Here is a 24342-nt window from a genome sequence, read left to right as displayed (position 1 = left end):
CCTGTATGCAGAAAACTATAAGACAGTGATGAAAGAAATTAAAGATGATACCAACAGATGGAGAGATATACCATGTTCTTGGATTGGAAGAATCAATATTATGAAAATGACTCTACTACCCAAAGCAATCTACAGAATCAATGCAATCCCTATCAAATTACCAGTGGCATTTTTTACAGAGCTAGAACAAATCATGTCAAAATTTGTATGGAGACACAAAAGACCCCGAATAGACAAAGCAGTCTTGAGGGAAAAAAAATGGAGCTGGAGGAATCAGACTCCCTGGCTTCAGACTATACTACAAAGTACAGTAACCAAGACAATATGGTACTGGCACAAAAACAGAAACATAGATCAATGCAACAAGATAGAAATCCCAGAGCTAAACCCATGCACCTTTGGTCAACTAATCTATGACAAAGGAGGCAAAGATATACAATGGAGAAAAGACAGTCTCTTCAATAAGTGGTGCTAGGAAAACTGGACAGCCCCATGTAAAAGAATGAAATTAGAACACTCCTTAACACCATACACAAAAATAAACTCAAAATGGATTAGAGACCTAAATGTAAGACAGGGCACTATAATGGAAATAAAAACAAAAATAAAGAAATGGGACCTAATGAAACTTAAAAGCTTTTGCACAGCAAAGGAAACCATAAACAAGATGAAAAGACAACCCTCAGAATGGGAGAAAATACTTGCAAATGAAGCAACGGACAAAGGATTAATCTCCAAAATATATAAGCAGCTCATGCAGCTCAATATCAAAAAAACAAACAATACAATCCAAAAAAGGGCAGAAGATCTAAAGAGACATTTCTCCAAAGAAGATATACAGATTGCCAACAAACACATGAAAGGATGCTCCACATCACTAATCATTAGAGAAATGCAAATCAAAACCACAATGAGGTAACACCTCACACTGGTCAGAATGGCCATCATCAAAAAATCTACAAACATGGGACTTCCCTGGTGGTGAAGTGCTTAAGAATCCGCATGCCAATGCAGGCAACATGGGTCCGAGCCCTCGTCCAGGAAGATCCCACATGCCACAGAGCAACTAAGCCCGTGCGCCACAACTACTGAGCCTGTGCTCTAGAGCCCGAGCCACAACTACTGAGCCCACATGCCACAACTACTGAAGCCCGTTTGCCTAGAGCCTGTGCTCCACAAAAAGAGAAGCCACCGCAATGAGCAGCCCACACACCACAACGAAGAGTAGCCCCCACTCGCCGCAACTAGAAAAAAGCCCGTGCTCAGCAACAAAGACCCAACACAGCCATAAATAAATAAATAATAAAAATAAAACACTCCCAATCTTAAAAAAAATTAAAATCTACAAACAATAAATGCTGGAGAGGGTGTGGAGAAAAGGGAACCCTCTTGCACTGTTGGTGAATACACTACCAAGTGTAAAATAGATAGCTAGTGGGAAGCAGCTGCATAGCACAGGGAGATCAGCTTGGTGCTTTGTGACCACCTACAGGGGTGGGAGGGAGACGCAAGAGGGAGGGGATATGGGGATATATGTATACATATAGCTGATTCACTTTGTTATACAGCAGAAACTAACACAACATTGTAAAGCAATTATACTCCAGTAAAGACCTTAAAAAAATAAGAAACAAAATGTTAATTAAAAAAAGAATCTATGCTAAAGCAATTGCTTAAAGGAAAAACAGAAACAACAACAAAAATTCAGATAACAATATTCATTGCAGCCTTAGTTATGAAGCACTAAATTGGACTGGTTAAGCAAATTAGGGTGCATACACACTGTTGAAAACAGTACTAAGAAATATTTAAACCCATGAAGGAAAACATATAAGGTTAAATAAAAAATAAATGAGTATACAAAAATTATATGTAGTATGTTTCCAATTTTGTTTTTAAAAAATTAGATGCAGAGAAAGAAAAGATACAATCCAAGTGTTAATGGGCATTAACACTTGATGAAGGAATTTTTGTTGATTTGTTTTCTTGCCTTTCTGTATTTTATAAATACTCCTCTTTAATAATGAGTCAAACCCCCCATTTTTGATGTTTAATGTTTCAAGCCCGCCACCCCCTCTTTCCTTTCTGTTACACATCTGGGCAATAGGGTAAGAAACCCCAGGTGCTCCCTCCATTGGCACTGACAGGAAATTGAAACCTTGTAAGCCCCAGCCTACATGCAGAACCCTCACCACACCTCCTATTCACTAGAGAAACTGAGCCCATCTCTCATCCCCTCCTTCTCTCTAGCTATTTTTGGACCAGCCTTGGGAACCTGCCATGCTGTCCCCAGAAAAGCTTCGTTATGTGAGTAATAAAACTTACTGCACCCTCCTGATGGATACGTGGCATCATCAGCCTCAACACCAAACCAAATTTGGGGAGGTAAAACCAACCCACTTATGCTGAGGGGCCACAACATCTACAAATGAGCATGTTGTACTTTTATACCAAAACTGCAATATTATTTCTTAAATATTAAGCTATAACTTTTCATGTCAGGCCTGCAGAATTTTCTCATTTTACGAAAGTATATGTTTTTAAAACAGTGGGCAAAGAAACAGGAGAACTGATTATAAGGTATCGCCTTAGAGTCACTCAAGACAACATGTGTTTAAAAGAATCATCTCTCCTGTTCTGGAACTAATTGTAGAATATAACCAAAGAAACATACCTGGACTCAGAAACTGGTCTTCTGTGAGTAAATCTCCCAGGGTGACAGATAAAAACTGGTACTTAGGTCTCTGCCAGCACCACAATCTCTTTTTTTTGGTCACCAGACTTAGAAGTTGTAATTTATCAGAGTCATTCAAGTTTGATACTGTGATCAGGTTACCTCCAGCATCAACTTCTCTAAGAAATTCCTTGTTGCTTTGGCAAACATTTTGAGAGCTCCAGATTACCTGAAAAAAAATATATAGGAAGTTGTTATTTCGTGACTTTTTTCTAAAATTACCTTATTTTTCCCTAGTGTCAATCAGTATACGTGAAAGAATACCTTCTCCTTAGAGAAGCTTCTAGTTTGAGTTCAGCTGATGTCTAAAAAATCAAATTGAACTGCTGAAAGAGAATATGTATAAAAATCAGGATAGGCTAGGTTATGCCTCCAAATCTAGGTGGCTTATAAGCAGTAAGGTTTATTTAGTGCTCACACTACACATCCAAAACGGGAGGACAGGAAGGTTTTGCTCCTCATAGCCATTCAGGGATCCAGGCTGAAGGGGCAGCCACCATCTTGAATATCATGTCATCAGCCAACAGGAAAGAGAGTTCTGAAAAGTCTCACACCAGCAATTAAATGCTCTGGCCCAAAACTGACACACGTCACGTCCACTCACAATTTGTCAGAACTAGGCAGATGGCCTCAGCCAACCACAATGGTCAGGAAATACAATCCTACCAAGTATTTGGAAGGCAGAGACCTAGGAATATCTGTTGAACAGCATACTGACCACCCCTATTTGTATCTTACTTATGACCACTTCTTTGAAGGGTCAAATGTGCATTTTCTCTACACTGTGATGTCCCCTGTTCATAAATGGGAAGTGACTAGCTATTATTTTTAACCCCAGAAATGAAAGCCCAGTCACTCTTCAGCTGGAGTGAAAAAAAAGAAAGAGACATGTTGGAAGATATAAAAGTACTATATTCAGTGGAAGATGTATATACTATTCAATAAATAGTGTTAGAACAACTGGTTAAACATCTGGAAAAAAATAAAGTCAGATCCCTAACTCATGCCATACACAAGAGCAAATCCTCAATGGATTAGAGTGTTTTTAAGGAAAAGTGAAACCATAAAGTACTAGAAAAAAATACAAACAAATATTTGTACAATTGCAGGATGAGAAAGGCCTTTAGGAAGACAAATGGCAAACTGAGAAAATACTTATAAAACAAAGAACCAGAATATTTAACATATACAAAAAACTTTTACAAACCACATCAAGTTTTAAAAATACTGTAGTAGATACATAGGCAAAGGTTATAAACAATTCACAATATATAAACTGCTCACAGCTGTACATATGCATATGAATATATACATATGTGCACACACACAAACACACATAATAATTATTACTCAAAGAAAGCACAAATTGAAAGATTTTTTGAAACTACCCATAGTCAACAGTTAAAATGTCTAATGCACAAGAACTGTGTTTTATTTATATTTGTACCCTGGTGTCTGGCTGTCACATAGATAACAAAATCATAGAATTTAAGAGCTGGGATAATCTTAGATGTTAATTAGTTCAACCCACTTTTCTTTACCATGAATCTTCTCAAGGGCATAAAAAAAATTGTTTTACTATCACTAGTTCTTCTCTAAAGTACCTTTTCTTATATAACCCTGTTCTTATATCAGAGCACTCATTTATTCATTTATCAAAATATTTATTGAATCGGTGTACAAGGCAAGATTTGGGACCAGCAAGGTCGTGATGTCCAGGAGACATGTTTTGTGTAGATATGCCCATCACCAATTCTTTGACAGACCGAGAGTTGCTTTGCAAGCTCTGGGACTGGTTCCTGCACTGGACTGCCAGGTTCTAGAGAGGGGAAGCGCAAAGGATAAGGATGAAGAAGCCTCAGTCCTGGTTCTGAAGGCCTGTGCCTCCTCTGATGGGCCAGGGCAGCAGGAGCCACTGGAGGGGTTATATAGGGAGCAGTGTGATCAGAGCGGTCACTTAGAAAGATCTTCTGGAAGCAAAATAGGAAACCAGCTGGAAGGGAACAATTAGACAACACACAATGATGCTGAACTACGTTGGTGGTGTAAGGGTAGAAAAGATGCTGGTTTGGTGGTTTCCCCAGAAGTCTGGTTGGATGTGAAGGTGCTGATGAAAGAGAGGAGACTTCCCAGCTTGGCCTGCAGCTAGCTCAGGTCTGGGTCGGCTGATGAGATGGAGGCGCCAGCTACCAAGAGAGGGAATCCAGAAGGAAGCAGACTGCTGGGGACAGTAAGACAGTAACTGCTGAGAGTGCATCTAGGATAAGGTGTAAGGTTTATTTTGGCAAACACAAGGAAAGAACTTTTAACAAAATAAGGTCTCCCAATGACCTGGGGGATTTAACCCTGCTTGTCCAAGAGAAGAGCCACAGCAGAACCTGCCTCAGTTCACCATGGTTATCAGGATCTCCATTCTTATGGTTTTTATTCTTTCCTGCGACAACCGGGAAGGGAGTTCACTAACTTGCCTTCAGATAAAACAGGTTTCTGAAGAAGCCAAATCAGGCTTGCCATTAAAAAATAATAAAATAACAAAACCCAAACCCATCTGCTATGGGCAACAAAGCCTTAGTAATGACACCAATCCTCCCCAGAGGGATTAGAGGATGAAGAAAGAGAACTCCTAAATTAATTTTTAGTTTTCTTTTTCAATCTAGCATCAAATACAGCCTCTTGACAGTGCAGGCTGCTTTAAAAAGAGTTAATGGAAGTGGCTATTGCTTTGGATGTTTTTATAAGAATCAGGCTTATTCAATCAAGGAAATCAGAATATTCTCCATGTGAAGGTAAAGTTAGAGGCTTTTTTTTTAATTACTATGTTTGAATACACAGTACATTTACATGGCTCTAATATCTAAACTATGGAAAAAGATATACACTGAGAAATCCCATTCCTACCCAGGTCCCATCTACCTTTTCACCCCTCTCCCCTTCAGGTATATCACCTTCATGTTTCTTTATACAAATATAAGTAAAAAGGAGTGTACACGCTTTTCTGCATCTTACTCTCTGTCATGTGGCAATACATCCCGGAGATCTTTCCATGGTTAGAACCTTCTGCATAATACAGCTTCATAGTACCCCTTCACATGGATGTACTATTGCTTATTTAACCTGTCCAGTATTGCTGATCACTTGAGTGATTTCTAAGTTTTTATTATTATAAAAATGCCACACTAAATACTGCTGAATGTATGTCTTCTTCTTACATGGGCAAGAGTATCTGAAGAGAGATTTCTAGAAGAGGGATTGCTAGACCAATGGTAAATGCATCTATAATTTACAGGTTGTACCATTTTGCAGTCTCACCAATAATGAAAGTATCAGTCTCAGCAACAGAGTATGGTATCAATCTTTCGTATTTTTTTTCAGCCTCATAGGTGAGAAATGGTATCTCAGTGTAGTTTTCTGTTTTCTGTTTTTTTCTTTTCTTTGGTGGGGTCGTGTAGATCAGTTGCCAATATCTTTTGTTTTCTTTTTTAATTAATTATTTATTTATTTTTGGCTGCATTGGGTCTTCGCTGCTGTGCGTGGGCTTTCTCTAGTTGCCGCGAGCGGGGGCTACTCTTCATTGCAGTGCGCGGGCTTCTCGTTGTGGTGGCTTCTCTTGCTGCGGAGCACAGGCTCTAGGCGCGCAGGCTTCAGTAGTTGTGGCGTGCAGGCTCAGTAGCTGTGGCTCGCGGGCTCTAGAGCGCAGGCTCAGTAGTTGTGGAGGACAGGCTTAGTTGCTTCGCAGCATGTGGGATCTTCCCGGACCAGGGCTCGAACCCGTGTCCCCTGCATTGGCAGGCGGATTCTTAACCACTGCGCCACCAGGGAAGTCCCTCAGTATAGTTTTAAGTCATGTTATTTTAATACAAGTGAAATCAAGCATCTTTTGTTTAAAGCCTTTTTATATATCTTTTTCCTAACTGTTTGTGTCCTTAGCCCATTTTCTATTGTTTTTTTTCTTTATTCCTAGGATCTTTCAACGGAATAGAGAGATGAGCCAAAGTACAATATATGCTAGAAATTTAATACAATACAGTTTATCATGTGGCATTGTGAGCCAATAAGCTGTTGCCTGATTCTCAAACATCTAAAGTAACTGTCCAGCCAGGAAAGATTAAATAATACGCCCAGGGCCCACCAAAGGATCTAGAACCCAAGTTGCCTGGCACAGACAAGCACAATAATGTCTCAAGTAGAAGTTAGACTTCGGATTCAAATTTCCAAAATGCTCCAACCTGGAAGTAGACGAAAATGGCCTCATGAGAGACCAAGCTCAAAATGCTCATGGCCTAAAACCCCACTGCACTTCACAGCTGTACCGAAGATCCTGGGCTCTCTCATTTGGGGCCTGAAGAATTCCATTAGCAAACAGTTCCTACTTGTCTGCCTATGTGGCTTCCCAGCTCGAAGCAGATTAGAACTCAGAGCGCCAAAGTGAAGGTGGTAAGGATAGACAAGCCGAATGAGACTCCTGGACAAAAGACATAAGAGGAAGAGACCAAGATAGCAAGACAACAACACAAAGTCAGAAGAGTACATGGCCAACTGGGACCACTGCCTCCTGGGAACAAAGACTCGTAAAAATATTTGGCAAGGTAATGATAGCATAAGAAGATACTACAAGCACTTGTGTCCATCCTCAAGACTGATTCAGAGTGATGGAATGATCACATCTTTGAGCTGCAAAGGACCCGCTTCTTCCTAATACCCAATTCAGAATTCTTCTCTGAAGCAGCTCTAGTTGATCACTGGGCCGCTGCGTGAATAGTTCTAGGAAAGAAACCTGAACATCGAAATCCACACACCTGCTGTGTGCCAGGTACTGGGCTAAGTCCTTTCTACACATTTCCTCATTTAATCTCCACGACAACCCTGAGCAGGCATTGTCCACATTTTACGGATGTGGAAACTGAAGTTCCAAGATGTTAAGTAACTTGCCCAAGATAACAAGAAAAAAAGCAGCAGCCCTGACATCCAAGAGCCTGCCTGGTACCATCAGCTAGCCCTGGGGTTGCTGGCACTGGCCTGGCGTTTTCCTGGTGAACATGAACAACATCACAGAACATCGACATCTGGCAAGGGAACTCTGTAGTCATGATAAGACCAAGACCAAAACAAGACCTCTCATAGTCTTATCTGACCACAGACGAAATATGAACACTGTCCAAACCACAAAAATGACCAAACACTCCCACCATCCCTAAACACAAGTGACTGCGGTTCTCAGCCAACCAGGTTTAGCCTCCGTCCTTTCAGACAAGATTTATGAAGATACTCCAGAGAATTACCCCCACTTTCTGACAGCGTCCAATCCAGAGCAAAGTCTTATCTCCTTAAACTCTCCCCCAAATCACCTACAAGCCCAAATCCTGTAACTCTTCGCTGCACTCAGTTACAGAGATGCCCAGGGTTCCCCATGGGGCGAAGTCTCCCTCATTCAGCAAGCAATGATCCATCCTCTTCAACTCCACCTGCGTTCCCAGAGGTCTCTGACTAGAAGGCACTGAATGTCAAGTAGAGAAATAGTGCTGAGCCCAGATTCCAACCGAGGTCCACCTGCCTCCCAAGCCTGAGCCCGGGACCACCCTGCTCTGCCGACTCCGCAGTCAGCTTTTGTTTGTTTGTTTGAATTTGGACTACATATAATTTGTTTTGTAAAATAAGAAAAGGTGCTCAAAAGGGTAAACTTCAGTTATGGCAGAAGCAAAAACCACGGCTATAAAACACATTATTTCTTCATTATCTAGGAAAATGAGACACCGCTGTTAGTACTTGTCTCCTAACAACCTCAGCACATTTTGAATTTAGTTTTCTAAATAAAGTGAAATTGAGTCTATTAGAGGTGTCATCCTTCTGTATCTTCCGGTGCTTACAGCCCAGTACCTTCATTTTTATAATAAGAAGGCAAATTAAAGACAAGGTACTCCATCATTTCTTTCTGAAATAAAAATCTGAAATAAAAAACAAATGATGGTCACAAGACAGACATGAGATTGAAAAAGGAGTCAGGGCAAGGCAGCAAAGGCTTTTAGGAAGTGGAGTGGATAACAGGAGACTGATTAAGAATAAAGAACCCTCTGGTCCCCTTGAGGGTTCAAAAAGAGCAGAAAGAATAGCACTTCTGGGGCTTCCCTGGTGGCGCAGTGGTTGAGAGTCCGCCTGCCGATGCAGGGGACACAGGTTCGTGCCCCGGTCCGGGAGGATCCCACGTGCCGCGGAGCTGCTGGGCCCGTGAGCCATGGCCGCTGAGCCTGCGCGTCCGGAGCCTGTGCTCCGCAACGGGAGAGGCCGCAGCAGTGAGAGGCCCGCGTACCGCAAAAAAAAAAAAAGAAAAGCACTTCTGGAAACCTTAAGGCTTCCTCCTAAAGCAGGCGAGCTAAGGGCAGCAGCTGGGGGCTTGGGCCGCATTTTTCAGATCTCTCTAATTGCCTGGGCTCATCTTCTCCCGGCTGTTTTCCTTTATGATAAGAGTTCATTGGCGGTGGCTTTGGAAAACGATTAATTTACTCTACATTTATTCAGCTGTTTCTCTGACCTACCAGCAATATTTCACTCCACTCCAGCTAGACTGTCTCTTAAAGGCATCGATCCCAAGGCCTCCGTCCCTCTGAACAGTCCTCTGAACAGAGTAGACTCTCAATGAGAAGTTTTTTTGAACACTCTACAACCACTGCCTTTCTAAGACCGCCCTCTGGTCTTTCCTGGCCAGGTGCAGATGGGAAGGGGTCTGGGATCCGCACGTTGAGACCCCGTGAGCAGCGGTGATGTCATCCCACCCAGGCCGAGAACTCCCGAGGGGCTTGGCCTCCTCCACAAGCTCGGGGCCCAGTATCCCATACCCCAGGGATGGGGACTTGGTCCAGCCCAGAGAGTGAATTCCACGCCGGCCCCCGCCTTCCTTCCACGCACATAAGCGCCCCAGCGCCCGGCCACGGACAGCCTAGCGCACCCGGAGGAGAAACCGGAAGACTAAGACCGAAGAAGTGGGGAGAGGGCGCAAAGGGTGTGGGGGAGGACAGTAGGTACCCGCTGCCCTAGCAACAGCCAGGGAAGGAAGTGGCAGTGGGAAGGGGGAGGAGAGGGGATGGGAAAGGGGTCGGGGGGACAGAGACGGGGGCTGGGAACGCGGACGAGGAGGGGACGCCGTGAGCCGGCGGTCCAGCTGCGGGCAGCCCACCCATTCGAACCCCATAGGACTAAGGGGCAGACGGGAGGGTGTCCTCTAGAGAAAGAGCCGCGCGGGCTCGGCTCCCCAAGGTCAGAGCAGGATCCGGAGCCGAGCCGCCCGCACTTACCTCCCTGCAGCCTCGCGCCTCGCGCCTCGCGCCTCGCGCCTCGCGCCCCGCGCCCGGCGCCTGGCGCCTGCCGAGTCGTAGGAGCCCCGCGGGCTGGGCTGGGCCGGGCCGGGGCGGGGGATCGCGAAGGAGGAGGGCGGCGGCAGGACCCCTGCTTCGTCCCCGCCCCCTGAAGCCGGGCGGGGCGGCCGGAGGAGTGAGCTCCGAGAATTTGCGCTCAGGAGTACTGAGTTCTTCAGCAGGGCCTGGAACAAGGCCCCCATACGCTCTGGGCATATCCTTAGGTTAGTTACCCCACCTCCTTATATTTTTGTCAGTAAAGCTGTCCCGGACTATTCAAATTAAGAGTACAGCCAGTCCACCACCCTACAGGAACACGCCCTAGTTCCTCGCCTGCTTTATCTCCTTTGCACTAATCACCATCTGATAGACTATACACATCATACTTATTTCATGCATTTCATTTCTCTTCCCTAGAATGTCAGCTCCACGAGGGGAGGAGCTTTTGTCTGTTTTGTTCACTATACCCCGCAACTAGCATAGTACCCGATGGATGGTTGATAGTAAATAATTGTTGAGTTAATTAATGCATCCTCTTGTTTCTCCTACTAGACTGTAGGGGTCTCACTCATCTTTGCAGTACTTGGCACAGGGTAGGTGAACAATTAATTAATGGTTGTTGGATGAATGAGTGACTTGAAATGGTCAAGAGAGAGAGGTGGTCCCCTTTTGGTCCCCTGCCTGGCCAAAGAGATTAGACAGTGGAAGAAACAGAGAATCACTGTCTTGGCCCTGTCAAGAGACTTACTAATCTATGCTGTTGGTTCTCTGTCCTCAAGATTATACAGTGATGACTCTGACGTTACAGAGATTACTGTCTCCTGACCTTGGCCATTAACCTCAAGAACAACCTTATAAGCAGCATGTTCATGAAGTTCCCACCGATAAGCCCAGCCCTCTGTCTAGACAGGTAACCACTTGTAACAGAGTCCCTGAGATTTTTGGTGCAAGTTACTCAATGGCTTCAAATTCTTCGCTTTATTTTTTTGTCCTGTCCACTGGCTTTCAATTAAACGCTTGAGGAAGATAGTAGAAGATCAGCAGCTAATATTTATGTAGCACTTTCTAATTACTGTCACCAAGCATGGTTCTAAGTACCTTACATGCATTGATGGATTCATTTACTTCTCACAGCAACTGGCTGGAGGTCCAAGTTACAAATGAGTAAATTGAGGCAAAAGATGGGAAGCCCACCCACCTGAAAAGAGATAGAGCCAAGATTTAAACCCAGATCATTTGACACTGTAACAGAGCAGGATCCTATGGGACCTTCCTGGAATAGACCCCCCCCAACCCCATATCCTCTGCTGTAGCTCCTCTCAGCAGTACTGAAGGAATAGTATCTGATGCACATTTCCTGAGTTGTTTTACAGATGCTTAAACCACCACCAAATGGAAGAAATTAACTACTTGATGACCAGGACCAGACCTACTGGCAGCTAAGAATTGATAACGATAACCCCTGTGACACCACCCTGTTACCTCACCATCACATACCCTGGAACACCCCTCTCTCACCTGGCCTTTAAAAATGCTTTGGTGAAACCCATTGGGGAGCTCGGGTGTTTTGAGCACTAGCTGTCCTGAGCTCCTTGCTTTGTGCCCTGAAATAAACACTGCACTTTCCTTCACCGCAACCCAATGTCAGTAGTTTGGCTTTACTGCGTGAGAGTGAGTGGATCCAAGTTTGGTTCGGTAACAACACCATCTGAGCTTTAAAACCACCGACGGTACAGACTCTTCAGAAAATAAGAAGCACAATAAGTGTTACCCCACCAAGCAGTGTTTGACCATGTATGTGTTGGGAGAGAAGGATGAAATGTGTTTAGGAAAGTTCCCTCTGTCCCCGATGGGTGGGATCAGGAGGACTCTGGCACAGCCCAAACTGAGGGTCTCAACCTTTCTGTTGTATTTTTTGAACAGGTGTGCTTATTATTATTACTATTATTATTATTAAAGTATTTGAAGACTTCAGACAGACAAATGCAAGATGGGAATTTCAGCCCAACTAGGAAAAAAAAATGAATAAAAAACGCTCTCACCCCATTGTAGATGTATCCCTTTAGGAAAATGGAGCTATGACAGAATTCTGCAGGAGATAAATTGGGGTGGTCATAGTGTTTGCTTTTAATAAGATTCCCTCTATGAACTATGTTTCAACTTATAGAACCCGCTGAAACACATCTATGGGGTGTTGTGTACTTCCTACTCTTTTCCCAGACCCTTACTGAATAAGCAACTTGTAAAGGTCAGCAAAAATTGATAAAATTTATTACTAGGGTGTATTTCATAAATGAACATGCTAACAAACCAGCTCTGCATGGCTGCTGTTAACTACTTCCAAGTTCTTTGGGAGCCACTTTTGAAGAGACCTGCGCTCTTTTAGATAAATAGCCTCCATGGTAGAGAAATAACACACAGGCTTTGGATCGGTTAGATTTGGGTCAAATCCAGCCTACCACTTACCAGCTGAGTGACCTTTGGCAAATTTTTAACTTCCCATTTAAAAATTGCCTATAGTGAGATTAAAAGAGAAGATGTACGGAAAGCACTCAGCACATAGTAGACCCTAAATAAAAGTTCATTTCCTTTCCTTCACTAATTACTTTTTGGTTAATGTCACTTTTAAGTTGAGCCTAAAAATTTTCACCTATGTATAATTTTGTCTTTTACCATATTGACTGCTTCCCAGAGGAACATCGCTACTAACATAACTTAAAATAAAATTGGCATACATTGATATCTATTTTTAAACCAATTTAATTTATTTCCCTGAATCCCAAAAGTGTTTTTATTTGCAACTGGAGACTGCATTGCCAATGCATATTACCAATTACCACTCTAAAATAAAAAGCTTAAGGAAGGTTAAATATGACCCAGAATTAACAGCTCATTTCTTTCCATGTCCCAACCATCTCTTATTCAATTGCAAGGTACAGATACAGACAGAAGAAGAACCGAAATTTACTTGTTGGCCAGCAAATGATCAACCAAAACTGTCCAAATTTAAAGTCTCAAGGCAAATATGATTGGACAAATAAGGAAATAAAGTAATTTGTTGTTCAGTTATTATTTACTGCACTACGAACTACCCTAAAACTTAGTGGCTTGAAACAACAATCATTTTATTACATCTCACGATTTTGTGGGTCAGGGCTCAGCTCAATGATTCTTCAGTATCATGTGGCATTGACTGGGATCACTCAGCAGAATTTAGCTAGTGAATAGCCTGGTCTGGAAGGTCCAGGACGGATGGCTTCACCCATATGTCTAACGCCTTGGCAGGGAGGGCTGGAAGGCAGTGCTCAGCTGGGGTTATCAACCACACCCCTTACATGTGGCCTCTTTCTCATGGTGATCTAGGGGAAGTCTTATGTGGAGGCTCAGGGATCCAAAAGCAAGTATTCCAAGAAACAAAACAGAAGCTATGTCTTATGACTTAGCCCCTGAAAACCCAGAATGTAACTTCCACAGCATTCTATTGTTGAAGCAAGCCCAGATTCAAAGACAGGGGAATTATACTCTACCTCTCAATGGGAGAAAGAGCAAAGAGTTTCCAGATATCTTCATTCTACTATACTTGTTTTTATGAAAGAGAATGCCATTAAATAACAATAATAAACAAATAATAATAAACAAAGTTAGTTTAAAAAAAAACAACTCCTATATTTTCTGTTCATTGTTCATGTAGAAACACATACCATTGTCAGCATAAAGGAGATTTGCAATGAAGACCGGCAGTCATCCACCAGAGATCCGGTTTCTAGAAACATTCAGGAATAACATTATTGCTGCACAAGTTTTTCTCACCCCATTATCATTATTCTTAAAGATTACTCAGCGTCCAAGTTTGCTATCCCCAGCATAGAGAAAGGCAAAGTCCATGCATCTGACATTTTGTTAATTTAACAAATATTTATTAAGGACCTACTATGTGCCAAGCACTACATTAGAAACTGGGGATATACTGGTGAGTGAGGGAAACGTGGTCCATGCCCTCATGGAGCGTGGGAGGCTATCTAGGAAGGCAGACAGATAAACACTAAGGAGGAAGTGTGAGAAGTTCCATGGTCAGATGCCACGGGAAGGCTTGGCTAGAGCATGTAACGTGGTGGAGGAGGAAAGGTAGCCGGGTCAAGGAAGGGCAACCGGTCAGGGTAAGTGAACTGCCAAAACAAATAAAACCCCACATTACAATGGCTCAAACATCACAGCAGTTCATTTTTTCTCAGTGAACAACCTAAGGTAGTTCCTGAGTGTGGGAAAAGGGGATGAAGGAGGTCAGTCTCTGTTCCTTCAGGAACCAGCCTGGAGAGGCTCTGCCATTTGCAATTCAAGGCCGCCAAGGGTGCCAGGCATGGGCATCTCCAAAAGGCTGAGAAGGAAAGAACCTGGAGGCTCCCTCGTGGGAGAGTTTCATGGGCTTGGTACTTTGCCTGTGTACCTTCCTCTGCCTAGAAATCAGTCCTGCTCATCACAAGGGAGGCAGGAGGATGTAGTCCTGGTGCCAGGGAGAAAGAGGAAATGGGTTTCTGAGAGCAGTAGTGGGCTCGGCTTCAAAATGCTTTTAGAGGACAAACAGGCATTGGACAAATAGGTATAGAACAACCTCAAAGCTTTTATAAAGAATCTCAATTAGGGCAACCCAGACAGCTGAACTGTTTTTAGTTTAAATCATTTATTTTTGGATTATATAACGCATACTATGAAAAAATTAAAACTTTTAAAATCCTGGGCCGGGTTTAAAGGATATCAAAGAAAACATGGAGAAACTGGTGATAGAGTGGGGGAGGGGTACTTTAACAATTATTACTGATACAACTTCTTTGCTGAGTTTTAACTGGAGGGGGAGAGTGGGAATTGAATACACATTTGTTATTTGGTGAGGTCCTTAAAAAGGCTAATTGCAATGGAAAAAACAATTTGGCAAGAAAAAATTATCTTGGCACCTGATCCAATCTTGACTGATTGCTAGAAGCACCAGTGCAATAAATTTGTCAGTCTGAATGATGAGAAAACGGCTTCAGAAGTTCAGCCCCTGCCACTCCCTGGGCACCTTTGACACCGTGAAAGATTTTACATTCTTTCAAACTGCTGGTAGAAGTTGATTTTTTTTTTTCTAATAGCATACTTTGAAATCTTCAAGCTTCTCTTTTCTTCTTCCAGATGACCTACACCTATCACCTCACTGCAAGGCTGGGTTTCTCTGAGCAATCTAGACAGCCAGTAGGCAATGGATACACAGGGACTTCAGAATTCAAGTAGGCTTGCTTTCTGAAAGTAAATCCATCTTCTTCTGCTAATGTTCACATATTAAAAGCAAGAAAAACATCAACACTGTGATGGTTAATTTTATGTGTCAATTTGACTGGGTTAAGGGATACCCAGATAGCTGGGAAAACATTGCTCTGCATGTGTGTGTGAGGGTTTTCTGGAAATAGATTAGCATTTGACTCTGTAGACTGAGTAAAGAAGATCACCCTCACCAGTACAGGTGGGCATCATCCAGTCTCTTGAGGGCCTGAATAGAACACGAAGGTAGAGGAAGGGAAATTTGCTCTCTCCACCTGAGCTGGGACATCTATCTTCTCCTGCCCTCAGACATCGGTGCTCCTGGTTCTCCAACCTTCAGACTCAGACTGAACTATACCACTGGCTTCCCTGGTTTTCCAGATCATAGATGGCAGATCTTGGGACCCTCAGTCTCCATTATCATGTGAGCCACTTCCTATAATAAATCTCCTCGGGCTTCCCTGGCGGCGCAGTGGTTGAGAGTCCGCCTGCCGATGCAGGGGACACGGGTTCGTGCCCCGGTCCGGGAGGATCCCATGTGCCGCGGAGCGGCTAGGGCTGTGAGCCATGGCCACTGGGCCTGCGCGTCTGGAGCCTGTGCTCCACGGCGGGAGAGGCCGGAACAGTGAGAGGCCCGCATAACGCAAAAAAATAAAAAATAAAAAAATAAAATAAAATTTAAAAAAATAAATAAATCTCCTCGTATAAAGATATAATCTATATATTTATATATAGAACCAAACAGAACCAATAGGCTATATCTCTGTATATCTGTATAGATATACAGAAAATTTTTCCCAGAAAATTTTATATATCTATACGGATATATCTGTATATCCGTATAGATATATCCTATTGGTTTTGCTCTCTGGAGAACCCTGACAAATACACACACTGAAAACCAACCAAACAGGCAAATCCCAGAGTCACTTAGGTGGCTGATTAAGACTTGGCAGTTTCACGATTTTGGAGCTGGCACAAGCACTAAGTTTGGGTCCCATCTCTGCCTCTTACTTGCACTTACTACTCCGCCAAGCCTCAGTTTTCTCATCTGTAAAGTGGAGATGATAACACCTAACTCACATGATGACTGTGATTCATCTGGCACTCAGTAGATACTTGAAATGGTAGCCGTCATTATTTTCAGGTTCCTTGGAATTCCATTCCATTTTACAAACATCACTGAGTGCCCACCATGTACCTGAATAATGGCATTCTCTGCCCTTAAAAAGCTCACAACTGGGCTTCCCTGGGTGGCGCAGTGGTTGAGAATCTGCCTGCCAATGCAGGGGACACAGGTTCAAGCCCTGGTCTGGGAGGATCCCACATGCCACGGAGCAACTAGGCCCATGAGCCACAACTACTGAGCCTGCGCGTCTGGAGCTTGTGCTCCGCAACAAGAGAGGCCGCGATAGTGAGAGGCCCGCGCACCACGATGAAGAGTGCCCCCCGCTTGCCACAACTAGAGAAAGCCCTCACACAGAAAAGAAGACCAACAGCAAAAATAAATAAATTAATTAATAAACTCCTACCCCCAACATCTTCATAAAAAAAAAAAAAAAAAAAAAAAAAAAAAGCTCACTACTAGAGGAGTGACCTGATGAAAAAGTTTAAAAAGAAGCCAGTAATTCTGACTTGGGAGGGAAAGTTGTTGGGAAATGTGTCCTGGAAAGACTAGCCTTTGATCAAGGACCTTGTGGCAAAGGATCCAGAAAAAAAAATAAACATCTTTGAAGTCTCTCTAGATTCCATTTCCCATTGCTCTCTCCTCACCAGAAAAGCCCTGCCCACACAGGGGAATGCCAAACATTCCCCCCAGCTATGAAATAAGCCTCACATTCTAGAATCAGAAATATGCTTGAAATGTAGATATCCCTAAAGGAAGTCACAGGTAGATGAGACAAACAATCATGTTAAAGCATAAATGTTGATATCCTTTCTGGATAGCAGTGTTTGATCAGGCAGTTGAAAGATACACGGGAGGTGTACAAAAAGGAAACCATTATTTTGCAACTTTGCTGCTTTTAGTTTAGTTAGAAGAGTGGGGCACCAGGTTATATAGATATATATAGAATATCTATATATATTCTATATATAGATATATATTATATAATTACATCTATAATTCTACATTTTTTTGAATGCTTACTTTGTGTCCAGCATGGTCCTTAATAAACATTATTTCATTGACTCTTTGTACAACTCTATAACGTATTATTATCCCTATTTTACAGATGGAAAACAAAACAAAACAATCCTCAAGAGGCAGCCTACAAGTCTGGCACAATTGATACTACGATTTAAGGTCTCAGGTCTCAGGCTAAGCCTTAACCTTTGATTACTGCCTGACAGGTGAATTTTGGGAGAAGTCAAACATTTAAACACAATCCTGAAAGTTCAGCTTTTCACCTTCATGTTAATTAATATTCACTCACTCAAAACAGATAGTTACTTCTTCTGTTCTTGAAAGCTTTCTGGAATAGTGATTCCTAAAACAACCCCTGCAATCCAATGTAATGATTTCTATTACCCTGATATTAAAATATATTATTTTTATGCCTTCTAGAAATCTCTTTTTCTAAGAAAGTGAGGAAGTTTGCTTCGGCTGGATTTTCAAGGGAGGAGGAAATTGTAGGGACTTCCTTTTGTTTCTACTAAAGATTTTGTCATTTCTTCTAAAATTGCCCCAAAACATAGTCATTATAAGGCTAAGAAATCTGAAATAAAATTACATTTAAAATCTTTTATTATCCATAATATGCACAAGAACCTAAAACATTTTCTCAGATCACAATTTAGAGGCTGATTTCCTCTTTTATGTCTTGTCTGACAATTCTCCACTATTAGGGAGTCCAGAAGAAATGCTTTTGATGGCTCTCAGGCATGTTTATATAACACTTTATTAAATGCCATCTGCTTTTGCTTTATTAATGTTTTATTAAGGACCATCTGGCTGTTGCTAGATCATATAGACTCTCCAGTGAGTCAGTTCTCACCTCTCAATAAATTATCAAGAGTCATCATTAGCATAAGAGAGATGAAACTGGGTAGTGGAAAGAGGAGGAAACCAGGACACCTATGTCCCAAGGCTGCCCCCAACTGGTGTTGTGGTCAGCATGGTTCTTCTACCTGTCTGGGCCCGTGCGTTTCACCTGGAAATCAAAGTTTGCACGCAATCTCTGAGATGACTTCAAACTTTAAAATTCTAGGTCAGAAGCTCAAATGCAGTGCTGCGGGCCAAAAACCCCAGGAGCATGGGGGAGGGCATGTAAACACCTTCCTGGCTACAGCCTGGGACCTAATGGACAAAGAACTGGTAAGATTTAGGACAGGTGGGAGAGGGACCAGCATATCCTCAGCCAGGTGGAGACTTCTGTAAGGTCTGGGGCAGGAGTGGGGACCTGAGATGGGAAGAACAGGCTGAAAGCAGATTGGGGAGGGCTTTCTTGATGATGGGAAGTTGTCAATTACATCTTTTCTCCACATCATTTTTTTCCCTTCTTGTCCTCAGCAATCTATAGTCCTTGGGAGCCAGCCATTCAATTCAAATAGGTCTAGGCAAACAGATTGGCCTCTTTAGTGCTTTAAACATTACGCTTAAAGCAAGAGTTTCCCAAATGGTGCAGCATGCCGTTGAGAAGAGGACCTAGAAATTGAAGCCTTCAGCCCTGGAGATGTGAGTCACTCACCGGCTGGTTCTTGTAGGAATACTTTTATTTTCTTATTTTTTTTTTAATTTTTATTGGAGTAGGTTGATTTACAATGTTGTATTAGTTTCTGCTGTATAGCAAAGTGAATCAGTTATCATGAATACTTTTATTTTCTATGTGTGCCGTGATATGACAAAGATTGGGAGTGCTACTCTAAAGCAATCTTATCCACCAAATTAATTTGCTTAGCTAATGTTACTTATCAGCAGTTCAAACATAAACAGCATTTATATTAAATTGTTTTTTATATACTAATATATAAAACATATATTATATAATGATATTAAATATAATTATGTATATTTAATATATATTAAATTCATATTGCTATAGCCTGAATGTATCACCCCAACATTCATATGTTGAAACCTAATCCCTAAGTGTGATGATTTTTGGAGGTGGGGCTGTTGGGAGGTGATTAGGTCCCAAGGGCAGAGCCCTCATGAATGGAGTTAGTGCCCTTTTAAAAGAGGTCCCAGAGATCTCCCTTCCCCTTCTTCTTGTGAAGACACAGCAAAAAGAAGTCCACCATCTATGAATCAAGAAGTGGGTTCCTACTGAGGCCGCACTCCTTCTCAGATGTGACTCAAACCCAGCTTCACCTCAGGTTGGGACTTGAACCCACAATCCCTGACTTAGGAGGGGACTTGAACCAACTGTCTTTTAATTGAAACCATTCACCTGGTGTCAGGACTTACTGAAGCTCAGTTTCTTTTATCTCAATGAAGAAAGAAATCAGTGTGAGGCAATGAGTGAGTTTATTAGCATAGGATGCTTGCGACGATACAAGCCGGCAGGAGAGGGAGCACAGCCAGAGAACAAAGAGGGCTACATTTTTATAATCAAAAAAACGTGGGGAGGGGAGAAGACCACCTTCTTCCTCATTCTTGGGCAGACATCAAGGCTTACATCATTAGTCCCTCCTTTAACCCTATGTCGTCAAACTGGGACTGTCACGGTGCTATTTAAATCATATGTATATTAGCAAAAGGGTGGTGACATATTCTAAAATATGGTAATTCATCTCAGGTTTCCGTATAATGTCCCCTTTCACCTAGTTTCTTTCCCCTTTCACCTATATTCCTGTCTTGGCTACATGCAGAAATGCTACTCTTCAAGGACAATTAACTCCCTGACTTCATGTAACAAGATGTAGACCCCATATCTATTTTCTTGCACTTTAACTACATATATTGATTGTTGCTTGGTTACTGGGTTCTTTTCTTGAAATGACAATTAATAGGGAAATAAAGAAAATATACGTGCTGTTTGCAGTCTGGCACTTAAGGAGCTTGAAAATCACTACTGCATCCTAACAAGTAAAAAGCTGAACAAAGTGAAAAATCTACAACTCTTCTTAGATTTGCTAGAGAGGTGAGGCCGTAGAGCAAAATGCTATCTTGGAGAGACAGACATGCAGGTACAAAGAATCACAACTTAGCAGAGCAGAAACCTCTGCAGGAACCAGTGTTGAGGTAGGAAAACCTGAACTGTAATTGACAAATTGCTGGAGGCTCAGAGGGGATGAGTCTAAAAGTTAAAAACTTTCCAGCACTGGTGAGTTTCACCTCTAGGACTTCTACAAGGTTCTCACAGTTAATATCGGAGGAAAATCTCCTCTTGCATCCAGAAGGGGGAGGGGAAAAGTACTCATTTTGAAATTTACCACTGCATCCATTTCTTCTTGATAAGGTCTGTCTTCAAGAGAAACTATTTCACCAAAGCCTAACCTATTGAGATTTTATCAAGACACTGACCTGGAGGAAGGGAAATACCCAACTTCAGCCCACTCTAGCCACCCTGTCCTACCCAAGGGAGGAGAAAGAAACTGAGATACACTTGTGCAATCGCAAGTCCAGAGGCTTACTAAGGGTCTGAGATCCAATCACAGTTTCCCAAGGCAAAGGAAATAAAAGCAAAAATAAACAAATGGGACCTAATCAAACATATGCTTTTGCACAGTGAAGGAAACCATAAATAAAATGAAATGACAACCCTCGGAATGGGAGCAAATATTTGCAAACGATGTGATTGATAAGAGCTTCATTTCTAAAATATACAAACAGTTCATACAGCTCAAACAATCCAATCAAAAAATGGGCAGAAGACCTAAATAGACATTTCTCCAAAGAGGACATACAGATGGCCAACAGGCACATGAAAAGGTGCTCAACGTTGCTAATTGTTAGAGAAATGCAAATCAAAACTACAATGAGGTATCACCTCACACCAGTCAGAATGGCCATCATCAAAAAGTCTACAAATAATAAGTGCTGGAGAGGGTGTGGAGAAAAGGGAACCCTCTTGCACTGTTGGTGGGAATGTAAATTGGTGCAGCCACTATGGAGAACAGTATGGAAGTTCCTTAAAAAACTAAAAATAGAGTTACCATATGATCCAGCAATCCAGCTCCTGGGCATATATATGGAGAAAACTCTAATTTGAAAACATACATACACCCCAATGTTCATAGCAGCACTATTTCCAATAGCCAAGACATGGAAGCAGCCTAAGTGTCCACCAACAGATAAATGGGTAAAGAAGCTGTGGTATATATACAATGGAATATTACTTGGCCATAACAAGGAATGAAATAATGCCATTCGTAGCAACATGGATGGAACTAGAGATTATCATACTAACTGAAGTAAGTCAGACAAAGACAAATATCACGATATTACTTATATGTGGAATTTTAAAAAATGATACAAATGAACTTATTTACAAAACAGAAACAGACTCACAGACATAGAAAACAAATTTATGGTTGCCAAAGGGGAAATGGAGGGGAGGAATAAATTAGGAGTTTGGGATTAACAGATACACATTACTATATACAAAACAGATACACAGCAAGGACCTACTGTACAGCACAGGGAACTGGTGTGGAGAAAAGGGAACCCTCTTGCACTGTTGGTGGGAATGTAAATTGGTGCAGCCACTATGGAGAACAGTATGGAAGTTCCTTAAAAAACTAAAAATAGAGTTACCATATGATCCAGCAATCCAGCTCCTGGGCATATATATGGAGAAAACTCTAATTTGAAAACATACATACACCCCAATGTTCATAGCAGCACTATTTCCAATAGCCAAGACATGGAAGCAGCCTAAGTGTCCACCAACAGATAAATGGGTAAAGAAGCTGTGGTATATATACAATGGAATATTACTTGGCCATAACAAGGAATGAAATAATGCCATTCGTAGCAACATGGATGGAACTAGAGATTATCATACTAACTGAAGTAAGTCAGACAAAGACAAATATCACGATATTACTTATATGTGGAATTTTAAAAAATGATACAAATGAACTTATTTACAAAACAGAAACAGACTCACAGACATAGAAAACAAATTTATGGTTGCCAAAGGGGAAATGGAGGGGAGGAATAAATTAGGAGTTTGGGATTAACAGATACACATTACTATATACAAAACAGATACACAGCAAGGACCTACTGTACAGCACAGGGAACTATATTTAATATCTTGTAATCACCTATACTAGAAAAGAATCTGAAAAAGTATATATATATATATATATATATATATATCTCCAATATGTATATATCCGAATCACTTTGCTATACACCTGAAACTAACATAATATTGTAAATCAACTCTACTTTAATTTAAAATGTTTTTAATTAAATAAAAGACTGAGATCTAATCATAGGTCTATAGAACACTTTCCTTCCCTGACACCTTACTACCACATCACTGAAGGCCTATTTACTGCAGTTTCTTTACCCAAGACATACATCATGCACAGCTTTCAACAAAAAATTACAAGGCATACTAAAAAAGAAGAACACAATTTGAAAAGACAGAGTAAGCATCAGAACCAGACTCAAATATGGCAGAGAAGTTGGTATTATCAGACCTGGAATTTAAAACAACTATAATTAATATGCTAAAGGTTCTAATGGGTAAAAGTAGACAACATACAAGAACATGGATAATTGTGATATAAAAAAAAAATTTTGGTCTTGTCCCTGGCTCCTGGCACAGAACTTGTGAAACTCTTGGAATCTCCTGGATGATGATCGTGTCTTTGGTGTGTTAATAAAATGACTTTTGGCTCAGGGACGCCAAGATAGCTTCAGGATGGGGGCTGGGCACCAGAAAGACCAAACCATGTGATCAGAGGGCTGGAAATTTCAGTCCCATCCCTGACCCAGATCTGGCAAGGGGAAGGGACTAGAGATTGTGTTCAATCACCAATGACCAATAGTTTTAAACAATCATGCTTATGTAATGGAACCTCCATAAAATCCCAATAAACAACAGGGTTTGGAGAGCTTCCAAACACATTGAGGTGCTAGGCAAGTGGTGCACCCAGAGAGGGCATGGAAGCTTGGTGCCCCTCGCCTCATACCTTGCCCTATGCATCTCTTCCATTTGGCTGTTCCTGGGTGGTGTTCTTTATAATAAACTGGTAATAGTAAGTAAAGTGCTTTCCTGATTTCTGTGAGTTATTCTAGAAAATTATCAAACCTGAGGACGGAGTTGTAGGACTCTCCAAATTTGTAGCCAAGTCAAACAAAACTGTGGGTAACCTGGGAACCTGATACTTGTGACAGGTGTCTGAAGTGGAGACAATATTGTGGGACCGAGCCCTTAACCTGTGGGGTCAGTGCTAAATCCAGGAGTTGGTGTCAGAGTTGAACTGAATTATTGGGTACCCAGTTGGTGTCAGAGAATTGGAGAACTGGTTGGCATTAGAAAACACTCCTGAAATAACCTGAGAGTAGTGTAAGCAGAGAGATGGAAATTCTAAGAAAGAATGAGAAGTACTAGAGATCAAAAACGTTGTAATAAAAAGGAAGAATGCCTTTGATGGACTAATTAGTAGACTGGACATGACCGAGGTAAGAATCTCTGAGCTTGAGGATATGTCAATAGAAACTTCCAAAGCTGAAAAGCAAAGAGAAAAAAGACTGAAAAAGAGAGAACTAAATATTCAAGAACTGTGGGACAATGAAAAAAAATACCAGAAGGAGAAGAAAGAGAGAAAGGGCCAGAAGAAATATTTGAAACAATAATGACTGAAATTTTCCCAATATTAATGTCAGATATAAACCACAGATCCAGGAAGCTCAGAGGACACCAAGGCAGATAAATGCCAAAGAAACTATACCTAGGCATGTCATATTCAAACAGCAGAAAATCAAAGAGAAGGGAAGAAATCTCGAAAGATGAAAATATAAAGCATGTTAGACAGTGGTAAATGCTAAGGGGAAAAAATAAAGAC

The 24342-nt window shown here is 41.7% G+C and overlaps 1 protein-coding gene across 1 annotated transcript in view; it reads right to left on the bottom strand.

Annotated features, from left to right (window-relative positions):
• GSDME (gasdermin E) overlaps nucleotides 1–24342 on the bottom strand; it is a 114912-nt gene that overhangs the window by 64468 nt on the left and 26102 nt on the right. The window contains 3 exon segments of the mRNA XM_024131386.3: nucleotides 2675–2857; nucleotides 2860–2903; nucleotides 13782–13843. Coding sequence (XP_023987154.2) covers nucleotides 2675–2857; nucleotides 2860–2884 — 208 coding nt within the window. The 5' untranslated portion in view covers nucleotides 2885–2903; nucleotides 13782–13843.

Source organism: Physeter macrocephalus, chromosome 5, assembly GCF_002837175.3.
Source record: "Physeter macrocephalus isolate SW-GA chromosome 5, ASM283717v5, whole genome shotgun sequence".
Classification (NCBI taxonomy): domain Eukaryota; kingdom Metazoa; phylum Chordata; class Mammalia; order Artiodactyla; family Physeteridae; genus Physeter; species Physeter macrocephalus.
Note: the sequence above shows the minus strand (reverse complement) of the source record. Positions and strands in the feature narration are given on the sequence as shown.